Below are 22907 nucleotides of genomic sequence, written 5' to 3'. Positions count from 1 at the left end.
CTGGGAGGATACAAGGGGCAAGAATGCCAGCCAGCTTCGTCATTAGACGACGCTCCAAGACAGAACTCGACGTGAGGGGGAAGCGAGGGGAAGATAAGGCAATGCGTCAATGGAGTGCTTGGTCGCACTTCCATTACCTGGGTAGGTCCGATGACCACCAAAGCAAGCATATTAACATACCCTAGCGAACAGCTTCGCATCACCCCCGCTGGAACTCATGGTGTGTGGCTTTGCGGACGGGCAAATAGAGTCTCCTTAGCTCCTTTCAAGTCTGCGAAACGTTTCCGTGTGAGGATCGGACTCGGCTTCGATCGCGGATTCACATGAATCTTGTCAAGGGCGATTTAGAAGAACGGATGATCGTTCCAGACGGCCGTGCTATTTCCCTTCAGCTGCTCTGCTCCTTCAACGCCTCCATGCCTTTGGGAATCGTCGTGGTGCTTAAGTCGTTTGCACAAAGTGTCTATGGCAGACGCCCAAGCCTTCGCTGAATCAAGACTGGGGTTTGGCGTGGAATATCGCGCCGTCGGGGATACCAAGTAATAGACACAAAGTGCTCAAAATAAGAAAATGAAATTATAGGTGCCAGATGTCATTGTGGTTTAAACGTTCTGGATCCGTCGAACGGTTCAGGGAATCAGGAGTGGATCGGCTGCCGCCAGCTCCGCGTGCTTGTGGGGAGTTCTGACCACCGATTAGATCAACTCCGTCCTGATCATCAATCTGCATCATTTGCAATCTTGCTCCAACTCACCGGTCTCTCACGATTTCGGCTCCAAAAGAACGGCGCTGACCGTGTCCTTGCGCCAAGTCATCCAGTATGGCTTCCAACCCTTTCAATCCTCCACCACCGCCGCAATGGGTGGTTGCGCTGAACACCCCTATGCCGCGTCCTACCAAGGCCGCATCCAGTATCCCTGATCCTCCGGGATTCTCCAGCAGTAAAGTACTAGGCAAGGGCGTAAGTCACTCTCTATGCGTAGAATTACCTGAGTGATCGCCGTCATGGTTCGAAGCAAACTAACTGGGTTGTTATTTAGCGTGCTCAGCAGCAATCAACTACCTCCACAACCGCTAAGCCTGGCGAAACCGATACTCTAAAGCTGAAAAAAGCATGGGAGATTGCTCTCGCTCCTTCGAAGCAGATTCCCATGAACGCGATCATGATGTACATGTCTGGAAACAGCCTTCAGATCTTCAGTATCATGATGGTCTTCATGTTGTTCAAAGGCCCCATCCAGGGCTTGATGAACACCAATACTGTCTTCGCAAAATTTGACACCGAAGGCATTCGCGGGAAATTGATTGGAGTGAAGGCTGTTTATGTCCTGATGCAATTGGGTTTGCTGGGACTGGGAATTTGGAAGGTTAATGCCATGGGACTTTTGCCGTATGATCTATCACCCTTGCGCTCATCTTGGTTTATCTCTCGCAGATTTACTAATACGAAATTCCAAAACAGGACTACCAGATCAGATTGGCTTGCTTGGGAGTCGGAACGACAACCTCTGGAAAGAGCTTATTTTGCTTTCGGTTAAAGTGTATATCCACGAAAATCTTCAAAATAGCAGCAATAAGAAAACAACCGAGACCTTGTCCTTTTTCAACTTGCTACATTGGTTTATAATGTCATAATGTCCCTAATTTTCAACACTGTATATACGGTCAAGGTATGTATGTACATCCGTTGGGTCGTAAGAAATATTGTTGCCATCACAGTGTTGCTATGTTACTCTCGACCACGAAGCGCTTTATCACACGCAAGATGGAAGATCTGAGCGAATCGCCACACCTCTATATACGTGTTATACAAAGGTGCCGGTGCAACCCGAATGACGTCTGGTTTCCTCTCGTCTATGATTACTGCATCCTCATCCAACGATTCAAGGACACGGTCGAGAAGGCCTGGTTGGAGACGTATACTCAATTGAGCTCCACGCTCTGCTGGATTTGAGGGAGTGATGATGCTGAAGGGTCTTTTCTCGGAACTCTGGGTTTGAGGGTCGCGGAGAAGAAGCTGTTCCAGGTATCCTGTGAGGTTCAAGGACTTTTTGCGAATTTCAGCCATCGATGTTTGGTTAAACAATTCCAATGATGCCACTACTGCATTCATATCCAGAACTGATGGGTTGGATAGCTGAAACCCGGCGGCTCCTTGCTGGGGCACGAAGTCTGGTCATACAAGGTCAGAAATTCAATATAAAAACACAATCTGAATCGGTGAGATCAACATACGGTTGTTCATCAAGAAACGAGTTTGCTTATCCCCTCCCCACCAGCCAGAAAACCGCGGATAAAAAGCCTCCTTCCCAGATGCGGCCTGTTCCATGTCCACTCGGCCATGCCTCTCATGGACAAACAAAGCTGCCATCCCTCCAGGTCCGGCGTTGAGGTACTTGTAAGTACACCAGGCAGCGAAATCGACGTTCCAATCATGCAGTCGCAGGTCAACATTGCCTGCGGCGTGGGCACAATCCCAGCCAACAAGAATACCTTTAGACTGTGCATGAGCGGTGATCCTTTGGATATCGAAGTATTGCCCGGTATAGAATTGGATTGCGGATAGGAGGATCAGAGCAGTGCTATGCGCATTCTCATCAATGACTCGGAGGATATATTCTGTGTCCAAAATGGGCCTATCAAGGTCTTCAGGCTCTATAAGGACCATGGCATCCTTTGGGTCGAGATTGTGATGCCTGATCTGGGATTCAACGGCATACTAACTCGGATTCGTGTTAGCTTTGGCCACATAGCGTTGAAGACGGATCGACTCCAGAAAACGTACATGATCACTCGGAAATGCCTTGCCTTCGATGATGATCTTGTATCTTTCCCGAGTCGGTCGATAGAAGCTAGCCATCAAGAGGTGTAGGTTGGCCGTTAACGTGCCCATCACGGCTACTTCGCTTTTTAGTGCACCCACAATCGGGGCCATGAGTTTGGCTCCAGCCTCGTCGACATCAACAAATGGAGGAAGCAGCTGGTCGTCATGCGGAACAAAATGACCGGTTACGCCCTTGGTTGCCCATGTCCGAAGGTAGTATTCGATGTATTTCCGGGTGCTACGGGGTTGAAGGCCAAGCGAGTTGCCGCAGAGGTAAATACATTCTTCATCGGATGCCTCTTCAGTTTCTGCAGCATGGACGCAGACACAGCTTGTATTAGCGAAGCAAATGGGACGTCTACACGAAGTCGTACGTACATACCATCCTTTGGAAACAGAGTCTTTCTTTTTAGATCCTTTTTTGACGGAATGATAAACTCGTCCCTGAAGCGACGCAAAGGGTCTTGTGCATCTAGTGACTCTGCATACTCTTTGCAAAAGGCCCTGATATCATCTTGATAAGGAAGCGGGGGTCCGCCTTGGATTTCCTGAACATGTAGGCGAGAACCCATTCTGCATGAACTTTGCGGGAGCGATGGTGTAAAGTATATCTCACCTAGATACCACAGATTACTGCAAGACGTTGTCAGTCTCGTAAATGGGCTAGGCACTTCATGGCAGCATTGTCCATTGCGCCTCGGGGTTGTCACCCCTCCATGACGACTATCGCCGACGGAAATCATTATTCTGCCGCTGCTTACCGACACAACTGACCAATGGTGTCATGCGCAACCATCTGACTAACGGGAAACCTACCTTACGGTGTTTGGAGGATATATAATCAAGCTTGCCGATGACAAACAAGCATTGCCTTATGCAAAGGACCTGAAAGTAATATGCGACCTGTTCGACAAACATCTTGACGACTCCTAAAATCTACCGCAATAATGTCTCAGCCCGCGTTATCCTCAGCCGTTCTTCGTCTATCGCGACGCCAAAACATGTCTGGAGTGGCGCTCCTACGCTTCACATCTGGTAGAGCATCGAATTCGGCCTCTCGCTTGTCCGTGCCTTTCTCCTCCTGCAGCACCACTATTCCTCGGTCTATTTCGAGCTCTCTGATCCCATCTACGACCAATACTTCGTTTCGAATCCCTTCCACAAGACGTTCTTTGAATTACCGCCAACGCTGTGCCTTCTCCGCATCAACTGCTCGGCCGGGCGTTAAAGTCGTACAGAATCCGAGGGTGGACGATGAAGGGAATGCGTTGATGATCAATATTTCTCCTCGGGCAGCAGAGGTATGTTGGATGACTTTTTTAAAATTGTGTCTCTGTCTCTTTGCGGAAATGTCAGACCAGTTAAGGATACCATCTGCCGTGGCTTCCTCGGGATTTACATATCAGCGCTTTGTTGGGAGGAGAAGAGCTGCGTCACCGAGGTATAAGCCTCGTTGAACACATATCTAGCACATACGACCATAGGGTGTGGAAAACAGGGCTTCCCGTCCGCTCAGCCGTACTTAAGCCACACGCCGGCCGGTTAGTAGTTGGGTGGGTGACCACCAGCGAATCCCGGCTGTTGTATGTTTTTTCACTCAGATCTTTTTGTTTTTGATGCTTGTTCAAATTGTCTTCATCGTCTTATCGCCGTTTTATTTTATTGATTTTTTCCCCATACTTCTCATTCAAGGAGTATATCATTGTCCAAGATTACTGACTTGCTGGCCAGCGTCTTCGAGAAATCACGGATCCATCCTCTTCCTCGTCGGCAACAAAGGAGGAGAATCCATACCACCATCTTCGGATCACTGTGACCAGCGGAGGGTGTCACGGCTTCCAGTACCTCATGTCTCTCGAGGCAACCTCGAAGATAGACCCCGAGGAAGACACGGTATTCGAAGCGGAACCCGAACAAGGCACGGCCTCGGGGTCCGGCCAAGCAAAGGTGGTCATGGATGAACCGTCTTTGGAACTCTTATCGGGGAGCACGGTCGACTATACTATGGAACTGATTGGCAGTCAATTCAAGATTGTTGATAATCCGCGGGCAACGAGCAACTGCGGTTGCGGAACGAGTTTCGATGTGAAGGATTGAATAATCTCCTTGACCAGGTTTTGGATGCTGAGATATCAGAACCGATTGCACATTCTCTTCAATGTATATCACAATATTTTATCAGATAGAGTAATAGATACCATACCCCACTTCACGTTAGGGTGACGAGCTGTGCTTCTATACCCACCGAATCTTCTTGTGACAGGCTTATTATATATATTATGTGCAAGTTGAAGCCTAGCCACGCCAATCTCTAGGAACCATTACTGAAGTGAGGCATTTCTTTTATTTGCAAATATGATGCGTAGACCGTATAATATGGAACTAGAGAAACATAAATGTAACATTTACGCCCTGAATCAACCGTCTAAACTCATTTTGATCGCGACGAACCCGTGTCCCGAGCAAGTCAAGGCCGTAAACCTGGGATACAGCTTGTTAAGAACAAATAAGAACTGAAAATGAAGATAAAGAGAAAATGGGGGACACGGAACAAAATTCATCATGAGAGGGGCTAATCCTCGCCCTACTGCCTCTTTTACCCCTCTGTTTTCTTTCAGGAAGAATGATTGGCATCACTTCAAGATTAGGGTTATCCAAACGCCCTGTTCCCATTGACCACACCTAGTTGCCACCTCTAGCCCCTGATCGGCTTTTCATAACTCCTGGAGCGGTTGAGGCGTTACCGCCGGACTACTCGGTGACCACTTAAATGCCACACATATCCTATGCATTGGCATAACACATACCTCGTTTCGAAGCCTCAGGCAGAGGTTCGGATTGAAAGAAGGTGGCCATCTAGTAAACTCTGGCCAAGTTTCTCAGGTACCAGTCCACCAGACGGCGGCCGGCCTTGGTTTCGCTGACGTGGATCAGGTCATTCTCCAGCGCATAGTCGAGGTCATTCGCGCTGACGACCTCACCCTCCAACAGGCCACCCTCAACCCAGCGCACCTGACGGCTGCGCTGCTTGTTCACCAGCAGCCAAGAGCGGAGAACCTCGGGCTGGACTTCGAGGAAACCGGCGAGCTTCTTCAGGTCCATGGTCGTGTAGAGCTTGAGGTACGACCGGATGGTAGGATTGTACAGGGTGTTCTTGACCTCGTCCATGAAAATAGCGGTGTGGTGGTCGACAGGGTCGATGTTAAGAGCCGGGTTGTCAAAGTCAGGAGGAGTGGGGCTGATGAACTTGGGGCAAGCGGAGCGGAAGAGCTCCTCGAACAGAGGAAGGGCATCGGGACCGCCGTGCTGGAGACGAAGGAGCTGCTCGCCGTACTTCTCACGCAGAGCCGAGTGGATAGTGTCGTCCAGACGAGTGGGGTGAAGAGCCACGCAGATCGCGATCAGAGCATACATCTGGTCGTTCTTCTTAGCAATGGCATCATAGCTGTTGCCACCCTTTTGGAAGTTCTTTGTCCGCGAGACATAGACCAGAATGTGACTAAACATGCGGATGGCGTCGCCGTAACGACGCATCATCATGTACGAGAAACCCACATAGTAGTAAGTGGTGAAGTGGGCTGCCATGACACGAGCGAACATGGCCTTCTTGTTCATCTCAATATCATCAAGGGTCTTGAGAGCAAGGCTGAAATCTCCCAGCAAGCAATGGACACGCAGCAGACCGATGATAGAGAAGTATCCCAGCATCTTATACAGCGGGCGGGAGCCATATTCACCAGCGAATGCCAACGGATCCTCTCCGCGTTTGATAGCAGCCAATTGTTCGTTAATCTGCGATTTCTGGATGAGAGAGTAAAGAACGTTGAGGACAGAGTAGCAGCCCCATGTGTTCGGGTTCTCGCGCAGGAGTTGTGCCTCCTCTTCGTTGGAGCCGCTGCGGGCGACACGGTTACGGTAGCGGCAGAACGATTCAAACTGGTAGATGAATTCATCGATCACATCCCAGGCCCAGTAGTACTATGTGAATGAAATAGGTATGCGAGGTTAGCAATTGTCTCAACAGCGGCCATGAAATGACATTGGCGAAACCACGGAGAAAATACACAGAGCCCGCGGAGATTTGCTTCCATAGAGCAAAGTGGGCTAGAGATGGGGACGTACAGATGGCACCTCCAGTTCGACAGGGCCTTCGGAGTTCAGGATGTAGTGGAACAGGCTGCAGTAGTTGTCATAGCTTGCGAACTTGGTCTCGAGAGTGGCCTGGTATTCAAGCGGGGTTGCAGCAGCGGCAAGCTGAGCCTGGAGATCTTGCGTTTGGGAACCAGTTCCAAGGGATGTTGTCCGCTCCAGCTCGCTCATGCCATCGTCGAAATTCACTTGCTCGCGGTAGTCGTTGACGAGGGCCTCCTCCTCGACATCGGACTCGTCGCCCAGGTTAGGGTGCGCATTGACGCGCTCTTCGTACGACATATTGACTCTGGAGGTGATCCGATAATGGCAAAATATCCAGTGAGATCGTATCGGGGTCGGTCGGCAAGCGTGAGCTGCGGAGGGAGATACGTCGTTCGGCGTTGCTGGTTGACGTCGGCGTGTGGGATAATTGTTTCGGCGGCGTCGAATTTTGAGGGTTTTCGCTTGAAGAGGTTTGTGTTTATCTTATCTCTGCATAGGAAGGGAGCTGAGTCATCTATGCGGTTATGTAGTAAATATCACGTGATATTACCTGACTGTGATACAGTAATCTTTCCAAATCAGGAAGTTTCTTTCATATCCCGGGCATATCCCGTCCTACCAGGTTGTGAATTCTACCTAGGGATGTGGCCATGACAGAGCGAAAGAAGTCCTAGGCCAAGACCCAACGAATTTGTTTTCCCCCTCAAACTGGATGTGCCTATCTTCAGGCTATAAATGAGAAGCTGCGTGGCTTTTCTTTCTCTATGTACTATCATTCGGACTAGGACTCAGATTTCTATCATTGACGAGATCTCCATATGGATAGGAATCACGAACGTGCAGACCTAGAGCAAACTAGCAAGCAGAAACAGACTAGTCCTCTCCGTGACTCCGCGTGTTATGATAATAATATTCGAATTTCGTAACCAGGTCATTGGAGCTCTCCAAAGCTGCTCGTGTGAAGGACCATGCATAAGTAGGGCTTGAATCACTCGACTGGACAAGGCCTAAGGTGAGGTAAGCTCCAGGGGTTTCTCCGAGTTCAGTGCAATATCAAGTTTGTGCCCCATGTGGAGTGTCTGTGGCCGTGGACTGCTGGAGTGCCATGTCCTGCACTGCCAATTTGGGGGGGAAAAGCCTGTAAAATAGTCTACTCCAGGAGGACTATTCTAGGACAGCCATACTGTACGGGACGATCGTGGATAATAGGTAGTGTGAAGTATGGTGTCAACCATGTGTCAACCATGGATTAATGCTTGGATACATGACGTAGCTATTCAGCAGTATCCGTAGAAGCTCCTACTTACCCAGTTACATGCTGGATCTACCATACAAAATTTCATAATAGTAGCGTTTTACAAGTCGGTTTGCAAGTCATACAGGATACCATACCCCGTAGCTTCAACTTACCGTTCTGCCGCCGGGTCGTCCATATTCCACCCATCCCTCCCTCCATTTCTTTGACACGAAGTCGAATAATCTCTCCAAGAAATTAGGAAGTGAGCATTCCAAACAAAGTCCCCGGTCATAGAGTCATGGAGTTCATTGAGTTTCTTGGCTGTATCTGGTCAAGCCAGCACTTCCAAGGACGCTGTTCTATCATGACTGCCAAATGACACAGGAATCGGCCATGCTTCGTTTTAGTACAACTTCGATATGATGGATGTTCTTCAGCATGCACATCCTGTCAGATAACAGGAATCTTTTATCAAAACTGACTGCTTCATGACGCTCGTTACTGAACGCTTTACCATCAGATAGATTTCGTCTTCCGTCGCCACCCTTCGTCTCCGCCTCATTGGCCCCTTTCACAAGACTTCGACTGAGCCCTATTTATTTGCTTCATCAGTATTCCATCTGTTTCGTACATTGGCTTACCTGGAGCGTCAAAGCATAATGGAGATGGTTTACCCAGAGCCTAATGCAAGTAACCGGCGGCCATTGCAAAGGTATCAGCGCCCACTAGAGACTCAATTCTCATGATCATCTCCTCCACCTTCGTCAGCCTCCTCTTCAACGCGACCAGGTACCGACACGTCTCAGCAAACGATTTCTGCGATTCCTCATCGCACAAGTCGGTGGCTAAAACAAGACAACTGCTATTGATAGCGTCGAGCAGGTATCGTGGAATTTGTTCGAGACCGTAAGTCTGGCGCTGCTGACGCAAACAACAACCGATTTCTTTCGCAGCCCGAAGTCGAATTTTTTTCGCTTCTTGAATCTCTGGTGAGTGTTGTGGTTGTTCAGGCATCATGTGCTCCAAAAGGAAGCTGAACATCGACATGATTGCTTGGTGACACTTGATCCTGCAATTATGGGTGAGAACTTCGTTATTTCGTACTGACACAGACTACAAGCTTACCGCAGGAACGACATGTGTGGCATAAACTGATCTTCATCTTCCATAGCGCCCTTCAGACCTACGAGCCACGTTTCTAAGCGCGAAAAGAACACCCTCGCCGCTGCCCAGAGTTGCTCGACGGTTATGTCGAACGCCTTTTCAAACAACAGCTCTTGGATGTCCACCGTAATCAGCGTTAGGTCGGCCAACTTCCGCATGGCATAACGAAGACGGGCCGGTTTTCTGACATAGTCGAGCCTGTTCGTAAGAGGGTATGGACTCCACATGGTTTTTTCGGTAGCTTCTTCCTCGCTGAACAGGTTGAAGTCGGGATGTTTTAAGGCCGGCGCCCTTTGTAGTTCCATAGATACCTGCCTGTCACAAAAGATCAGCCATGCATGCGCCACTGGATGCTTTCGGCCATACGAGTTCATGATATAAATCCCCCATGCAGTGATTGCTGCAACACGTTGAAATTGGACGGACCACGTTCTATGAGGTACTGCTCTTGATGCCCGGAAGAGTCCGAAGTCTTGGGCAAGTTGCACACCTTGCTTAAGCATGAGCCAGCTGAGTTGACCCTTCCCTTGAGATTTCAAACTAATTCAGATACATTAGCGTCTTGAACCACGAGTAGTGAAGTTGGAGGCGGTCCAGCCCGACAACGCTCCATGCAAGCGACATACACATAACTCATCAGAACTACCGCCTGGATATTCGCCAGAGAAGCCTGGCCTTCTTCGGCTCTCCAAAGTCTCTCTGCTTCCATGAAGAAATGCCGGCCGCGCGAAGCCACTTCTGAGGGAACAGCAAAGACATCAGGGAAATCAGAGTACAGCTGCCAAAGTCAAAAACTGAATGCTGCCTTCAACAGAGTTGGGGAGACATCGTACACTTGCCATGGCCAGAACACTGTTCACCAGTAACGGCGTACAGAACTCCGAGTTCGTCTTCCCTGCTTTCATATGCTCCAGAAAGACCCTCTGATCCACGATCTGCACTAGTGGATTGTCCCAGGTAAAGTATAAAGAGACCAGATGCGAGACAAGTTGACCATCATCGGTGACGGCTGTCCAAGGCTTAGCAGGGACTTGGACTAGAGGAATATCGCAAAGCTTCTCCATCGTTATTCGAGAGTGTATATCGAGGTATACGGGTTCTTGCGAGCCAGCTTGCGAGCTGGACTCCTCAGAACCACCTTTGAGATCCTCGGAACTGACATCGCTTGGGTCTATGGTCGGCCCTGCCACGATGGCCGCAATACTGTTGAGGGATGGAGAACCGCGTATGTGATCCAGGATTTTGTTTAATTCGGTCTCGTCTGAATTGCGAAGTGACTCAAGGAGAGCGTATAGCAGGGTTCGGTAATAGGACAACTCCTCGAGGTTTCGTTTAGCAGCGACCTTTCGCCTCAGGTCTAGGGACTCATCGAAGACACATTCGGCATCCGCGGTCTTGCAGGATTTACAGGGTGGTGGTCGGCCGCTGCACTGCAATTTCAAAAGAAAGTCAATGACCATTAGCTATGAGCTGGTGTATGTGGGTTGGTTGAAGTCAAGGGAGGTGGAAACGACGCGGAAAGACCTTGCCTAATTAACCTGTCCCGTTTGTTCTGCGATTATAGCTGACAGAGAAAACCTCTACTCCTACCTTTCTTTTCGCCTGCTTACATGGTAAGCACGCCGTGGAAATCTTCTTTGGCCGTGATACGGCGGTAGTTTTCAGCGTAATGGGACCTCGTGGGCCCGGGGCGAGGGTTGGTAGATGCTTGTCCTGATCATCGGATGCCATCTCGGGCCACACCTTTACACTCGGCAGAAGGAAACTGTCTCACCGCGGGACGCGAACACAGACGGCCTCAGGGCGCAACATTATTCCATTTTTCTCTTCCTTTGACTCACTCCACAAGAACTGGTAATTGCGGGACGATGCTCCTTAGGAAAAGAGGAATGGGATGTTGTACTGACAAACAATAAGGGCTTGGCGGCAGTGATAACCCCATCCAGACTCATGCAGCTTTCACTTGGACCAGAGAGCGAACTCCATACGTGACGATCACAGTTTGCTCCCGACCCCAATTGTTATCGTGTCTCGCGTGCATTGACCAATCCTCTCGAAGCGCAGTAGCGACAGGGAGGACGGACGGACGGACTTACTCGGGATTGTGGGCGTCGGTATGGCAGTAGGGGAGCCTCGTTGCAGATGCTGGGAAGCTTGTTGAAGAAAAGATGACTGAACTGCCGTCTACGGCCGAGAGGAACTTTTTGTGGCAATATTTGAAGGAAGGGAAATCCAGAAAGGTAACGAGGCATAGTCATGGCGTTGGTACCGATACTCAACACAGCTTGCTGGTAACAGGCCTGGATTGGCCGGAAGAAGTTAAGACGCAAACCAGCCAGTCTTATTTGGATGTGGTTCAAGCCTACTAGGTACTAATTCATTCATATGTTGGACCAAAGATACTACCAGTGATGGAGCCTCTTTTTTTCATGCTGACGTAAAGTAAGGTACTAGACAACTACAGGCAGGCTATTTGAGACCGTTGTGGACAGTCTCTTTGTGGGCAACAGTCAAAGAGACCCCTTTTAGAGGGCCCTAGCTACACCATAGCTGGTAACCTTTGTACACCACCACGAGTGAGCGATCAGTCTACATCAGCTGATTGCTGGCTTAGCATCTGGCTTTTCTCCGTTTATATATTCAAACTTCTGGTCCACCGTGCTCTCCGCCATCCATCAGTTCCATCACATCCTTCTTCCTCTCATTCTAACCAAGTAGGCACGCGTCTGACGGCTTTAACGGCCCTCCAGCCCGGCTTGATTACAACTGTCTACACAACCAAGCGCAATCCCAGTGTGTTGAGGTATCTAAAATGTGCCCATCCCATTAATTAATTTCGGAACCCAAACGATACCGCACGAACCTTCCTCAAATGGTCCAAATTGGTCAACTACCGACCTTACAATGGGCTTTACTTAGCAATATTGTATTGGCGCGGGTTTACTTGTTTGGCATCGCACACTGTCCATCAAGACGCACAAGCAAGAAATTCGGCCTTGATGAACCCACTCGCACTAACAGACCAACATCCAGGACTCTCAGGTGCATAAAATAAAGGTTATTGATGCAAATTCTATCTCCTAGTCATCTGGCGGTGGAGAAACATGGAAAGGCATTGAGATAATAGGGCGGAAGAGATCACCGGATCCCAAACGGTATGGATAGTGTGGGGTCGAGTTCCATCTAAGTTTTCTTTGTTCTCATTGCTTTGAGCCTTCTGTCTGTCTGTTGTCTATCCAGTGTTAAGTCTGTCTACCTGGACTTACATCAGCCCAGCCAGTCTACCTAGCTCGTGCAAAGGGGGTTGCCGACGAGTAGAGAGTATACATTAACCTAGCTTCCAAGTTGGTGTCCGCATTTGATGTCAATATGACAACCAAGCCAGACCCGCCCTTCTTGCCCGTCTTGGTGCTTTTTCATTTGGCTACTCATCATGTGGAGCCGTGAAGCGTGGACTGCAGCCCTGCGTGGCAACAGAGTTGCGGATATCACAACCGACCCGTAGCTTAGGTACCTATCCATAATCCACCTTAGGGTAGAGCCGACCACCAAAATGCGACTCAGCTGAGTACCTCAACCACTAGTGAGTATGACCGACTCAAAAGTATGGATAATGTACTTGGCAACCATTCAACGGAAATCGTCCGTTGCCCTCAGCGTCAATCTGACTGGTCGTTGCACAGGAACGTCACAGCCGTGGCGATATGTGACTTTCCCCGCATCTGCCTATCAAAGTGATTCTTCTTGATTGACAAGAAGTATTAAGAGACAACCTTGGCCTCGGTATTCTCACTACTCTTTAATTCGTCCTACAGCTTCTGGCTTATTAGCTTCTTTATCCGTAATACTAATATTCCTCACGAGCCGCCAATCCGGTTACCTGAATGATGACCGAAACAGGAAATTAGGGGACCCCAGCCTCGACCTATCTTTCCTGTGCAGTCGTACAGAACACCTAAATCTTAGGTCTTTGATGGCTGAGGATTGCCAGATCACATCCATGCGGATGTTGATACCTAATATGGAATTTTACATCACGCTGAGATGATGTTTGCCTCATGGATCATGAGTCAGGGCAGATGTACCCATAGAATAGGCAGGTGCTTATGCACATCAATTCCTTTGACAGCTTGCAGAGTTACCTAATCACGTGGCTTAATATTTATCAGTACAAAGGTACTTACGTGACTATGCAACGATGATGGGAATTGCTTTTTCTGCATTTAGGGTATTTGGTTAGTCCTAGCCAGCCACTAACAGCTCGACCTCAGATAACCATCGTCCGAGTGGACTTAGATTTTGTGATGCACAGGTAGGTATCTTGTGGAGTCTGTGGTGTCACAGAGGCTAACGTATCAAAGACCGCAGCGGATGAACGGATGATCTCTGAACAGCATGTTCGAAATGGTTCAGGTGAGGGAGTGATCAAGCCATAAGTGCTATACGCCTAGGTACATTACCCACGATCGTGGTCATTGAGGCCCAAGGTGCGTCGTTTGTATACATTATGTCACTGCCAGATCAAGGTCTGTACCAATGGACTGGATCTGGCAAGCACCTTGTTCCAGTCCGCCGTTGAAGGGCCGCTGTGATGAATCATGGGGGTTTGGCATATCTATGGTTTCAACTGATAAGGGAATGTCCGGACTATGGCCGAGATGATAGATGGTTCAACCATGAAGATGTCCTCAGTAAGGTTAGTACTAACAGGTCTATTGGATCCAATTCCATATTCCTGGGAGAGAAGTCTGACCAATGAAGCTTATTCAGGAGCGTCTGTCTTTGTTCTTCCGCAGGTGCTCAGATCATTGTCTGCTGCGCTTAGTCGTCACTGTGCGTCTTGGACTTAATCGAAGACAAAGAAATACATAGCTCTACTTTGTTAACCCAATCATTTAGTCGTATATCAGATCTTGGCACTTAGAATTGCCTGAAGGGTATCTGGCTGTGGGTACTTCAATCCGCACTGAAATCCTGCAGGAATCAATCGTCTCCCTTGATAGCCGCTCGGCTAGAATCGGCATCCCATGCCAGGCTTCGAGAAAGAAGAAGGCGGTAAGTGCCATAGATCTCTCCGCATCCTACAAACCGCCAAATATTGCCCATTTCTGCAGTCGCGCGATACCGGAAGTAGGCTAGCGCGTTTTAGTCCTATTGCTCCTGCAAGTCATCGACAAGGGAAAGCGATGAAGCAATTTACGTTGCTGTCATGAAGAAAGCGGTTAGGTAGGGATGTTGATAAAGATCGTTGTTCTCAGAAGCATTCTGTAACCACAGTGAGAGACCCATCGAGAGGACATTACGGCTACATCATCGCAAAAATAGATTCTACTCTATGCTGCGGATATCGATGGCGAAGTCCCAGAGAATGGCTCCGCTCGGCAAGAAAACTTTTGCTTTCGCCCCTCCCGGTTTTCTCAATCGGAGAAAACATGGAGTAGATAGTTCATTTATTTATATTGTAACAATTATCTGGACTTAGTCTAGGCGGGTTGTCCTCCTCTGTAAACCGGCATCGTTTGTTTGTATCCCTCAGGCTCCGTTATCGCAGGCGGATTCAGCTTGGTCCCTGCGGTTGTTATAGTTCGGCACCGTCGCCGGATCTGATAGTGACTCACAAGTCCCAATTGACCCGGAACCCCTTGTTTAGCTGTCGCTCGACTTTTGCACCATTTGTCATAACCGGGTTCTGCGATATTCCAATTTTCGAACCGTATCAGCAAGCATCACACCAAGCCAATCATGGGTTCCATTGCGCAGACAGTCCGAGAGCTTGATGCCTCGACCGTCAAGGTAACTCGGTCCACCAACCTGCGTCTGGTTCCTGAACCCGGTTCCCCGGAGGAACTCAGTCACTCGCACTGTACAGACCACATGGTCACCGTCAGATGGACCGTGAACAATGGATGGGAGACCCCCGAAATCAAACCATACGAGAATCTCAGCATTCCCCCGACTGCCGGCTGCCTGCACTATGCTACAGAATGCTTCGAGGGCATGAAGGTGTACCGAGGATACGACGGCAAATTGCGTCTGTTCCGGCCAGACTGCAACGGCGAGAGACTTGTCATGAGTGCCCAGAGAACTTCTTTGCCCAGTTTCCGGTTTGAGGAGCTCAAGGTGCTTATCGCCAAGTTGATGCAGATCGATGGACCCCGTATGCGCCCCTGGTTCAAAAGAATTCTTGACATTGGACTAACAAGGCTTTTTCCCCCCCAATAGGCTGGCTCCCCAAGGATCAACCCGGTCGATTCCTTTACCTTCGTCCCACTTTGATCGGCAGCGGCCCTCATCTGGGCGTGCAGACACCCAAAGAAGCCCTTCTCTTCATTATTGCCGTGCCATGGCCTGACCCGTCCAAGAAGCCCGTCGAGCCTGGCACAAAGCCCGGACTGAAGCTTCTCGCCTCCCATCCTGAAACAATCCGTGCCTGGCCTGGTGGCTTCGGTTACGCGAAACTCGGAGCTAACTATGGCCCTTCCCTGTCAGCTCACGGTCAAGCTCAAGCCTTGGGCTTTGACCAAGTCCTCTGGCTCTTTGGGGAGGACCGTCAAGTGACCGAGGCCGGCGCGAGCAATTTCTTCATTGTCTGGGAGAACAAGGATACTGGCAAACTTGAGCTCGTCACTGCGCCCCTTGAGAACCAGCTTATCCTCGCCGGTGTCACCCGTCGCAGCGTGCTGGAGCTGGCGCGGTCGAGATTGGCCAAGCCTGTCGGAAGTCTTGCACCTGTTGATGTTGTGGAAAAGGCGCTTACCATCGGAGATGTTGAGCAGGCCTGGAAGGAGGGACGCATTATTGAGGCATTCGTCTCCGGCACTGCTGTAAGTCACTCTTCGCCCGACAACTCTCACGCATCCTTTGGCTAATGCAAAATAGTACTTTATCACTCCTGTGAAGCTCGTCAGGAATGGCGATCTCGATATGGACATGGTTGATGCGGGCGTTGAGCGTGCAGGATACGCTGCCCAGATCAGGTCTTGGTTGGACGCCATCATGTATGGCAAGGAGAACCATGAATGGTCTTATGTGATTGAGGGAGAGGTCGACAACTAAGGTGGATGCATCCTTTCTTTTGCCACTAGACATAGACTCAAACGTGACAGTTCGTTGCATGCGGGATGATGGTTAGAACGGAGTTTTTACGCTGAGCATGCCAATTTATATAGTTACGTACCGAGCTTTAGCTCTTGGAATTGTAAGTACGCATTCAAATCTTTTTGTCGGCATGGGGGTTTATCCTGACGACCTTTGAAATGCCTGATTTTGAATCGCCTGGAACAAGGTGTCGGCAATCGTAGCTTGCCACAGGGTAACTGATCAATTTCTGAAGAAGCTGGAGATCTGTTCCCTCGTTACATATCTGGTGTGTGGTGGTATAAACGTCTTTCCAATTATCATGAGTCGCTTGCTTGAGATGCACAGGTGAATGGCACACAGACTCGATAAGGAACCGCGATGGCGCGTAAAGAGTCGACTGAATTACATACTAGAGTGTCATTAAGCAAACGATACTCGTCTATGGCGTATCCACATTGTCCATGTCCAGATCCTGCGTCGTGCTCCCTTCGCCGAGATCGACAACGAGGGGAGCATACTCCCCTGTCTCGTCGTTTCCATCGTCTTCCATTTCTAGCTCAACTTCCTCGCCATCCTCCAGCTGAACCATGCCCCGGCGGACAAATGCTTCGCGATCCAATTCCCAGTCGTATTCGTCTTTGACCCATGTAGCCAGCTTGTCGAATTCGGCCATGAGCGTAGGACCAGGGTTGTCGACGACTTCATATAGATTTCTTCTGAACTTCATCAGGAGTTTGCGCAGGAATTCCCCGCCATCGGCTCCGTCAATATCGAACAGTCCACCTTCGACATCATCGCATCGTTTTAGCTGTAGCAGAAGCAATCGGAGTACTCTCACCATGAAAGGCTCACGATCCTTGATTGCATTCTGGCAGGTCAGGACTAGTTCCAGCAATCTTCTCCATTGCTGCAGACATGAGTAGTTCATCAATGTCATAACCATCAAGAAAGTGAATTGAAGTTCACCCAGGATCTCTGTCTCTCCTCTGTTTTCCCCACGGTCTCCACCACTGGAGTGTCGTTGAATCAGGTCCCCCAATGCCCATGAACGATCTTGAGCCGCCTCGGTCCTCTCCCGTCCAATAGCTCCTTCTCTCCATGTGCGCTTCAGGTCAACGGGAAGAAACGAGAATGCAGTTTCCTGCTCCCCCGTAACCTTAGCTAGATCCTCTGAGTTGGGATCAGGAAGCCCTGGAATCTTATCACTATCCCTTTCTGCAGTGCTACCGGATGTAACCATCCACCGAGGCCGGCCATCAACGTCCAGTTCAGGGTCGCCAACAATCCGCGACAGAAGCCTTGGGGAAATATTGTTCGTCAAGTCTGCCCAATCCTTTCTGCCCTCTTGCTCGTCACCTTCATCAATGTCCTCCTGAACAGGAGCCTGCTGCTCCTTTTGTGACTGCGGCTGTGACTGCGATGTACGCGATGACGAGACACGACTGCGGTACCGGAACAGCCCACCACGCTGCCAGACAGCGCCTAAATTCGCTTTATGGCGCATCGCCTCCTGCCTGTCTGCATCGCTGCTTGCTCGCAGGGGCTCCAGTGTTTCTGTCTCCGAATTCCATTTCCACACGAAAATATCCGACCCCAAACTTCTGGATGACGCCGGTACTATGGCACCATTGTGACTCTCATCAAAAACGCTGATATCGCCAACGTAGAACCAACCCCCGGATCTCAGAGAAAGGCTTTCTGTCGTTCCAGTGTATAAAAAGTGCCAACCATTCGGTAGGTCTCGTATGCCATGAAAATTGGGTGTCGATGTGAAGGTGACGAGGTCAATGCCGACGAGAGTCTTTGGCGGAAGGTGGGGGACGAGGATGGTGGGGGAGGGGGAGAGAGGAAGAGGCATGGCTGTGGACGTGGATGCAGTGCTATTCTTCTTAAGTCTAATTTTGGCCAGCACTTGGAGAGGCAGCAAATGCGACTGCTCTGTTCAAGCCTTTCAAGGATCTGCCGTTGTGAAAGTGATTCGGGATCCAGAACTGAGCCTTGACGTCAGTTCATGGCATCAGCCGTCCTTCAGTAGACTTGTCCGCGACGACGTCAAAAGAGGCGCGCGATGGCAGAGTTAGTAGGACCCGAGGACTATAATACTTTAAGGGACAATGAGTGTGCTTGATGTGATGGTAAAGATTGAGTGGCTAAAGCTCTTATCGAACTTGAACTTCCGCGCGCACTAGCTGTCACTTTGACAAGTGCCGCTTCACCGTTCAGCCTTCAGATCGGCAGTAAACTGACTTGCAAATCCATCTTTAATTACCTCTTTACTTTAAATCGACATCTGCATGGTACCGTAGACTACTAGGACTTATATGGCAATCTACATCAACCTTCTACAATAATCTCGCTACCTCACGAAGTCCGAGTATGCTCCAATTCTGGTTATATTGGCAGAGATAGCTGCTATACTGGCTAACAGACTATGAGACCCCGAACCGAAGACAAAATCTTTTGGACATGAGAAAAATTGAAGACCAGGCTATAAGGGCCGTTCTTCGCGTTTATTCCATCCACATCCGCGGGCACAAGGCCCTGGCGGTAGCCTCCAGCCCAGACATGCAAAGAAATTGCACAGCCTGGACAAAGACACACCCGCACACGTCTACAGACGACGACCACGGCGACCACCCTTGCGACGAGTAGAGTCGGAAGGAGTGGGGGTCACGTCCTCGATTCTGCCAATTCTCATGCCAGAACGAGCAAGGGCACGGAGAGCGGACTGGGCACCGGGACCGGGGGTCTTGGTACCGTTACCTGTGATATAATTAGCTCTTTGTTCCAACCCACACCGTCACCGAATGTTTCGCTACATACCACCAGTGGCACGGATCTTGATGTGGAGAGCGTTGATGCCGAGCTCCTTGCAGCGGGCAGCGACGTCCTGAGCAGCCAACATGGCAGCGTAGGGAGAAGACTCGTCACGGTCAGCCTTGACCTTCATACCACCGGTGACACGGCAGATGGTTTCGCGACCACTATTATTTGAAGAGTCATATTAGTTCCTTGTCTGAGAGGAGACCCCATTGCGCATCCCTCTTCGAGAGTATCAATCGCACGAGGCCAAACGTTGCGAAGGTCGAAAACGAACCTCAGATCGGTAACGTGGACGAAGGTATCGTTGAAAGAGGCGAAGATACGGGCAACGCCGAAAACGAGCTTGCCTGTACACGACTGTTAGAGTCAAGTATGCGCAAAATTCGCATTACCTCAAACTTACCATCTCCGGCCAGAGGACCGAGAGAGACGTTCTCCTTGGCGGCAGTGGTGGTCTTCTTGGGAGGCATTTTTGGGTGTGCTGGTCGTGGGATGGAATATGGAGCAAAGAGAAGAAGAGAAAATCAAGATCCGCTGATGGAGTTGGATATACAAAAAGTGGAGATTGTGTGTGCCCTACGAATGCTGCACCGCGCTGATTGGCCAGAAGTTAATTCGCGGCGGTCAAGCGAGTTACAGCCTGAGGCAGAAGGGCAGAAAGAATGGGTACAATATCCTGGTTGAAGCGGCAGCAGTCGGGCCGGTGGGCGGTCAGCCAGGAGCTTTTAAGCTAAGAGTCAAATTTTCCACCGCACTGTCGGATTCTCATCTTCTGGACAATCAGATATCAACAGTGCGGATCTTTCTTGGATCACACTTTTCTTTGAATAATCAGCATAGCCTGATTTCTAGAGATATCCGTGTTCTCTTCCGTCTACTGTCTTGGCTGCAACTTCGCTCATTAGTTAGCCTGGTGCAGCTAAATAAGAATCAATATGGTCCTCACCAAGGAAAATGCCATGATTGGCATCATTGGTTTGGGAGACATGGGCAAGATGTATGCCCAGCGGCTCAGTCTCGCAGGGTGGAGGTAAATCATCACTTTTCCATATTGACCACCATCATTTGCTTGTAATAGGTAAGACATCCTCTCTTTTCTCTCTTCTTTCTTTTCCTTTTACATGATGACTTGAGTGCATTTGGCTCGAGCATGACCTGACGGTTGCACCGCTACGCCATTCTGGTATGTGGTTGGCTGTCAGGTTGTCAATGATGTAAAATCTCAGCTACCTTTATTTCTTTTGTCTGAAATCTTCATGAAGGATTCCTTGCTTCTCAAAGCTCTGTTCTTGCCTTCCTCAAACTAAGTGCTAACTCTCAAGTTTCTCAGGTTCAATCGTACTCGTACTAAGTCTGTCCAAGCGGCTGCAATTCACTAACCACTATCTGTTTATAAAGGGTAAATGCATGTGATCTGCCTCAGAACTATGAACGTCTAAAGGAGGAGTTTGCTTCTCAAGTACGTCGTTTGCTCACAGCTAATGCTGTCCATACTCATCGTATATATAGCAAGGTGTCACTATACTCCCGAATGGACACCTGGTTTCAAGAATTAGCGATTATATTATTTACAGTGTAGAGGCTGCTGTCATCGACAGGGTAGTTGCACAGTATGGGCCATGTATGTCCTTGTTCGAGCAAAGGATACCACCACTCCTAGTATCGATTTTTCTGACTTGTGGAAAGCAACCAAGGTCGGTGCGATCGTCGGCGGCCAGACATCCTGCAAGGCGCCTGAATTAGCTGCATTTGAGAAGCATCTTCCTCCAGATGTAGAAATCCTATCTTGCCATTCGCTCCATGGACCCCAGGTCAACCCGAAAGGACAACCTCTGGTATGACGCATGTCTTACTACGAGTCTTTCCTGCATAATAACACGGTTTGCTTCAGGTCTTGATTCAGCATCGTGCCTCGGACGAAAGTTTGCGTTTCGTCGAAGAAGTGTTGTCATCGTTCGGTTCCAAATATGTTTACCTCACAGGCGAGATGCATGACCGGATCACTGCAGATACCCAAGCGGTTACACATGCAGCCTTTCTAAGCATGGGAACGGCTTGGCAAGCAAACAATCAGTTCCCCTGGGAAATGTCGCGCTGGGTTGGCGGAATTGAAAACGTCAAGATCAACATAACATTGCGCATCTACTCTAACAAATGGCATGTCTATGCTGGCCTCGCCATCCTCAACCCTGCTGCAAAAGAACAGATCCGCACCTATGCCCAATCCGTAACGGAACTGTATAAACTGATGATCGGTGGACAGCGAGAGGAGCTGAAACGTCGAGTTAAGGCGGCCGGCGCAGCTGTCTTCAAGGACGGTACTGAGGGTCAGGAATTGCTCCTCAAAGATGAAGTTCTGGATCGCTTCTCCCTCTCGAACCGGCCTCGGGAGTATCACCCGCCGAACAACCACCTGAGTCTTCTTGCAATTGTCGACTGTTGGTCGAAATTAGGCATCGTCCCTTATGATCATATGATCTGCTCAACACCTGTGAGTGGCGCTAATACCGCAGCTGCATTGCTTACATCGTTCCATGTTGAGTTGCTAATTGCTCTGTGAAGCTCTTCCGGTTGTGGTTAGGGGTCACTGAGTATCTATTCCGCAACCCTAAGCTCCTCGATGAGGCATTGGATACCGCAATTGACGACAAAACCTTTCGCTCAGACGATCTAGAGTTCACATTCGCTGCTAGGGTAAGTACTCAATCTCGCTGATGCTCTAACGGCAGTGATGTCGTGGGTCAGGAAGCTTTTCATGCTGTCTTCAAAAGCCCAGGATAGCTGACATATTGCGTACAATCAATAGGCCTGGTCTGATTGCGTTTCATTTGGCGATTTCGAATCCTACCGTGATCGCTTTGAGCGAATTCAGCAGTACTTTGCGCCTCGTTTCCCTGACGCAGTTAAGCTTGGAAACGAGATGATGAAGACGATCTTGGAGAAGACAGCAACGGGAACTCGATAAGCGCTTTTGGAAGTTGATGGGAAACCATGATGATGTGATGGACCCCGAACGACAGAAAGAGGGCATAGATGATAATACATAAACTTTTCGATCTCTTGCGGGAATGTCCGTGATTTAGAACATGTACGCCTCTGTATAGTCACTGCTTGCCGGAGTCTTCCTTTGGGAAGTTATCCGTGAAGCAATCTTATTACTAGCTTTCAGTACGGTCGAACCCTCGGCACCACCAGTTTGGTTCGTTTCATGCTTATCCCACGGCCTTATGCGCAAGACATATCAGTTCCACCCATCGTGTTTCAAGCGAAGTCTGGGCTAAGATAAGTGCGATGACAACACTTAGATGGCAAGGGCTCTCTCACGGCGGTCATCTGTGCAAGGGCAGCCATGGCATTTCGCATTTCTTGTCTTGTGGTATGGAAGGCATTTTGTTAAGCGTAACAAGAGTGGTTCGCAGGAGAAGGGGCAGGGTATGTAAGAAAAGAAGTTGGATAGCTGGTAGTCAGAGCTACGGTGGGAGGTATCTTACATGCCCGTCTACTGCTTATTGTCGGTGGGAAGTTGAATATCATACCACTACTGCTTTCAGTTGTACTAGCTCCTCGTGGCCTCTCGATAACCCTCTCTCGAAGTGTTGGATCTGCTTCAGACCACCTAGTCTTCTCAATCTAAAGCTGGCAGAG

General features: G+C 49.4%; 9 protein-coding genes and 1 non-coding gene across 10 annotated transcripts; 5 read left to right on the top strand and 5 right to left on the bottom strand.

The window, feature by feature from the left end:
* Window positions 1-820: 820 nt before the first annotated feature.
* ALT_4018 (ER membrane protein complex subunit 4) lies at window positions 821-1538 on the top strand (the record flags this gene model as incomplete). Its single annotated transcript, XM_033556725.1, has 3 exons — window positions 821-961; window positions 1041-1390; window positions 1463-1538. 3 exons carry the CDS (start codon window positions 821-823, stop codon window positions 1536-1538), a joined length of 567 nt encoding a protein of 188 aa, XP_033412616.1.
* Window positions 1539-1729: 191 nt separating this feature from the next.
* Window positions 1730-3396, bottom strand: bna5-1 (kynureninase; the record flags this gene model as incomplete). Its single annotated transcript, XM_033556726.1, has 4 exons — window positions 1730-2172; window positions 2236-2719; window positions 2786-3132; window positions 3207-3396. The coding sequence occupies 4 exons, from the start codon at window positions 3394-3396 to the stop codon at window positions 1730-1732; spliced, it is 1464 nt and encodes a 487-aa protein (XP_033412617.1).
* A 375-nt stretch (window positions 3397-3771) lies between these two features.
* ALT_4016 (HesB/IscA family protein) lies at window positions 3772-4921 on the top strand (the record flags this gene model as incomplete). The annotated part of the gene is made up of 2 exons (XM_033556727.1): window positions 3772-4125; window positions 4556-4921. 2 exons carry the CDS (start codon window positions 3772-3774, stop codon window positions 4919-4921), a joined length of 720 nt encoding a protein of 239 aa, XP_033412618.1.
* ALT_r034 lies at window positions 4299-4414 on the top strand. The gene has a single exon (XR_004500619.1). It is a non-coding gene; the product is annotated as an 8S ribosomal RNA (ribosomal RNA).
* Window positions 4922-5680: 759 nt separating the features above from the next.
* On the bottom strand, window positions 5681-7255 carry ALT_4015 (putative eukaryotic translation initiation factor 3 subunit EifCl; the record flags this gene model as incomplete). Its single annotated transcript, XM_033556728.1, has 2 exons — window positions 5681-6802; window positions 6947-7255. The coding sequence occupies 2 exons, from the start codon at window positions 7253-7255 to the stop codon at window positions 5681-5683; spliced, it is 1431 nt and encodes a 476-aa protein (XP_033412619.1).
* Window positions 7256-8876: 1621 nt separating this feature from the next.
* ALT_4014 (putative C6 transcription factor) lies at window positions 8877-11090 on the bottom strand (the record flags this gene model as incomplete). The annotated part of the gene is made up of 6 exons (XM_033556729.2): window positions 8877-9264; window positions 9321-9674; window positions 9726-9899; window positions 9986-10137; window positions 10193-10789; window positions 10950-11090. 6 exons carry the CDS (start codon window positions 11088-11090, stop codon window positions 8877-8879), a joined length of 1806 nt encoding a protein of 601 aa, XP_033412620.2.
* A 4011-nt stretch (window positions 11091-15101) lies between these two features.
* ALT_4013 (branched-chain amino acid aminotransferase, cytosolic) lies at window positions 15102-16415 on the top strand (the record flags this gene model as incomplete). The annotated part of the gene is made up of 3 exons (XM_033556730.1): window positions 15102-15516; window positions 15582-16183; window positions 16239-16415. The coding sequence occupies 3 exons, from the start codon at window positions 15102-15104 to the stop codon at window positions 16413-16415; spliced, it is 1194 nt and encodes a 397-aa protein (XP_033412621.1).
* A 463-nt stretch (window positions 16416-16878) lies between these two features.
* ALT_4012 (AAR2 splicing factor family protein) lies at window positions 16879-18297 on the bottom strand (the record flags this gene model as incomplete). Its single annotated transcript, XM_033556731.1, has 1 exon — window positions 16879-18297. One exon carries the CDS (start codon window positions 18295-18297, stop codon window positions 16879-16881), a length of 1419 nt encoding a protein of 472 aa, XP_033412622.1.
* Window positions 18298-19050: 753 nt separating this feature from the next.
* ALT_4011 (40S ribosomal protein uS11) lies at window positions 19051-19732 on the bottom strand (the record flags this gene model as incomplete). The annotated part of the gene is made up of 4 exons (XM_033556732.1): window positions 19051-19202; window positions 19263-19423; window positions 19537-19609; window positions 19666-19732. 4 exons carry the CDS (start codon window positions 19730-19732, stop codon window positions 19051-19053), a joined length of 453 nt encoding a protein of 150 aa, XP_033412623.1.
* A 1149-nt stretch (window positions 19733-20881) lies between these two features.
* Window positions 20882-22227, top strand: ALT_4010 (prephenate dehydrogenase (NADP(+)); the record flags this gene model as incomplete). The annotated part of the gene is made up of 4 exons (XM_089599674.1): window positions 20882-21097; window positions 21154-21753; window positions 21825-21956; window positions 22069-22227. The coding sequence occupies 4 exons, from the start codon at window positions 20882-20884 to the stop codon at window positions 22225-22227; spliced, it is 1107 nt and encodes a 368-aa protein (XP_089456012.1).
* Between the last annotated feature and the right edge of the window lie 680 nt (window positions 22228-22907).

This window comes from Aspergillus lentulus (genome assembly GCF_001445615.1).
Source record: "Aspergillus lentulus DNA, contig: Alt08, strain: IFM 54703, whole genome shotgun sequence".
In the NCBI taxonomy this organism is placed as follows: domain Eukaryota; kingdom Fungi; phylum Ascomycota; class Eurotiomycetes; order Eurotiales; family Aspergillaceae; genus Aspergillus; species Aspergillus lentulus.
Note: the sequence above shows the minus strand (reverse complement) of the source record. Positions and strands in the feature narration are given on the sequence as shown.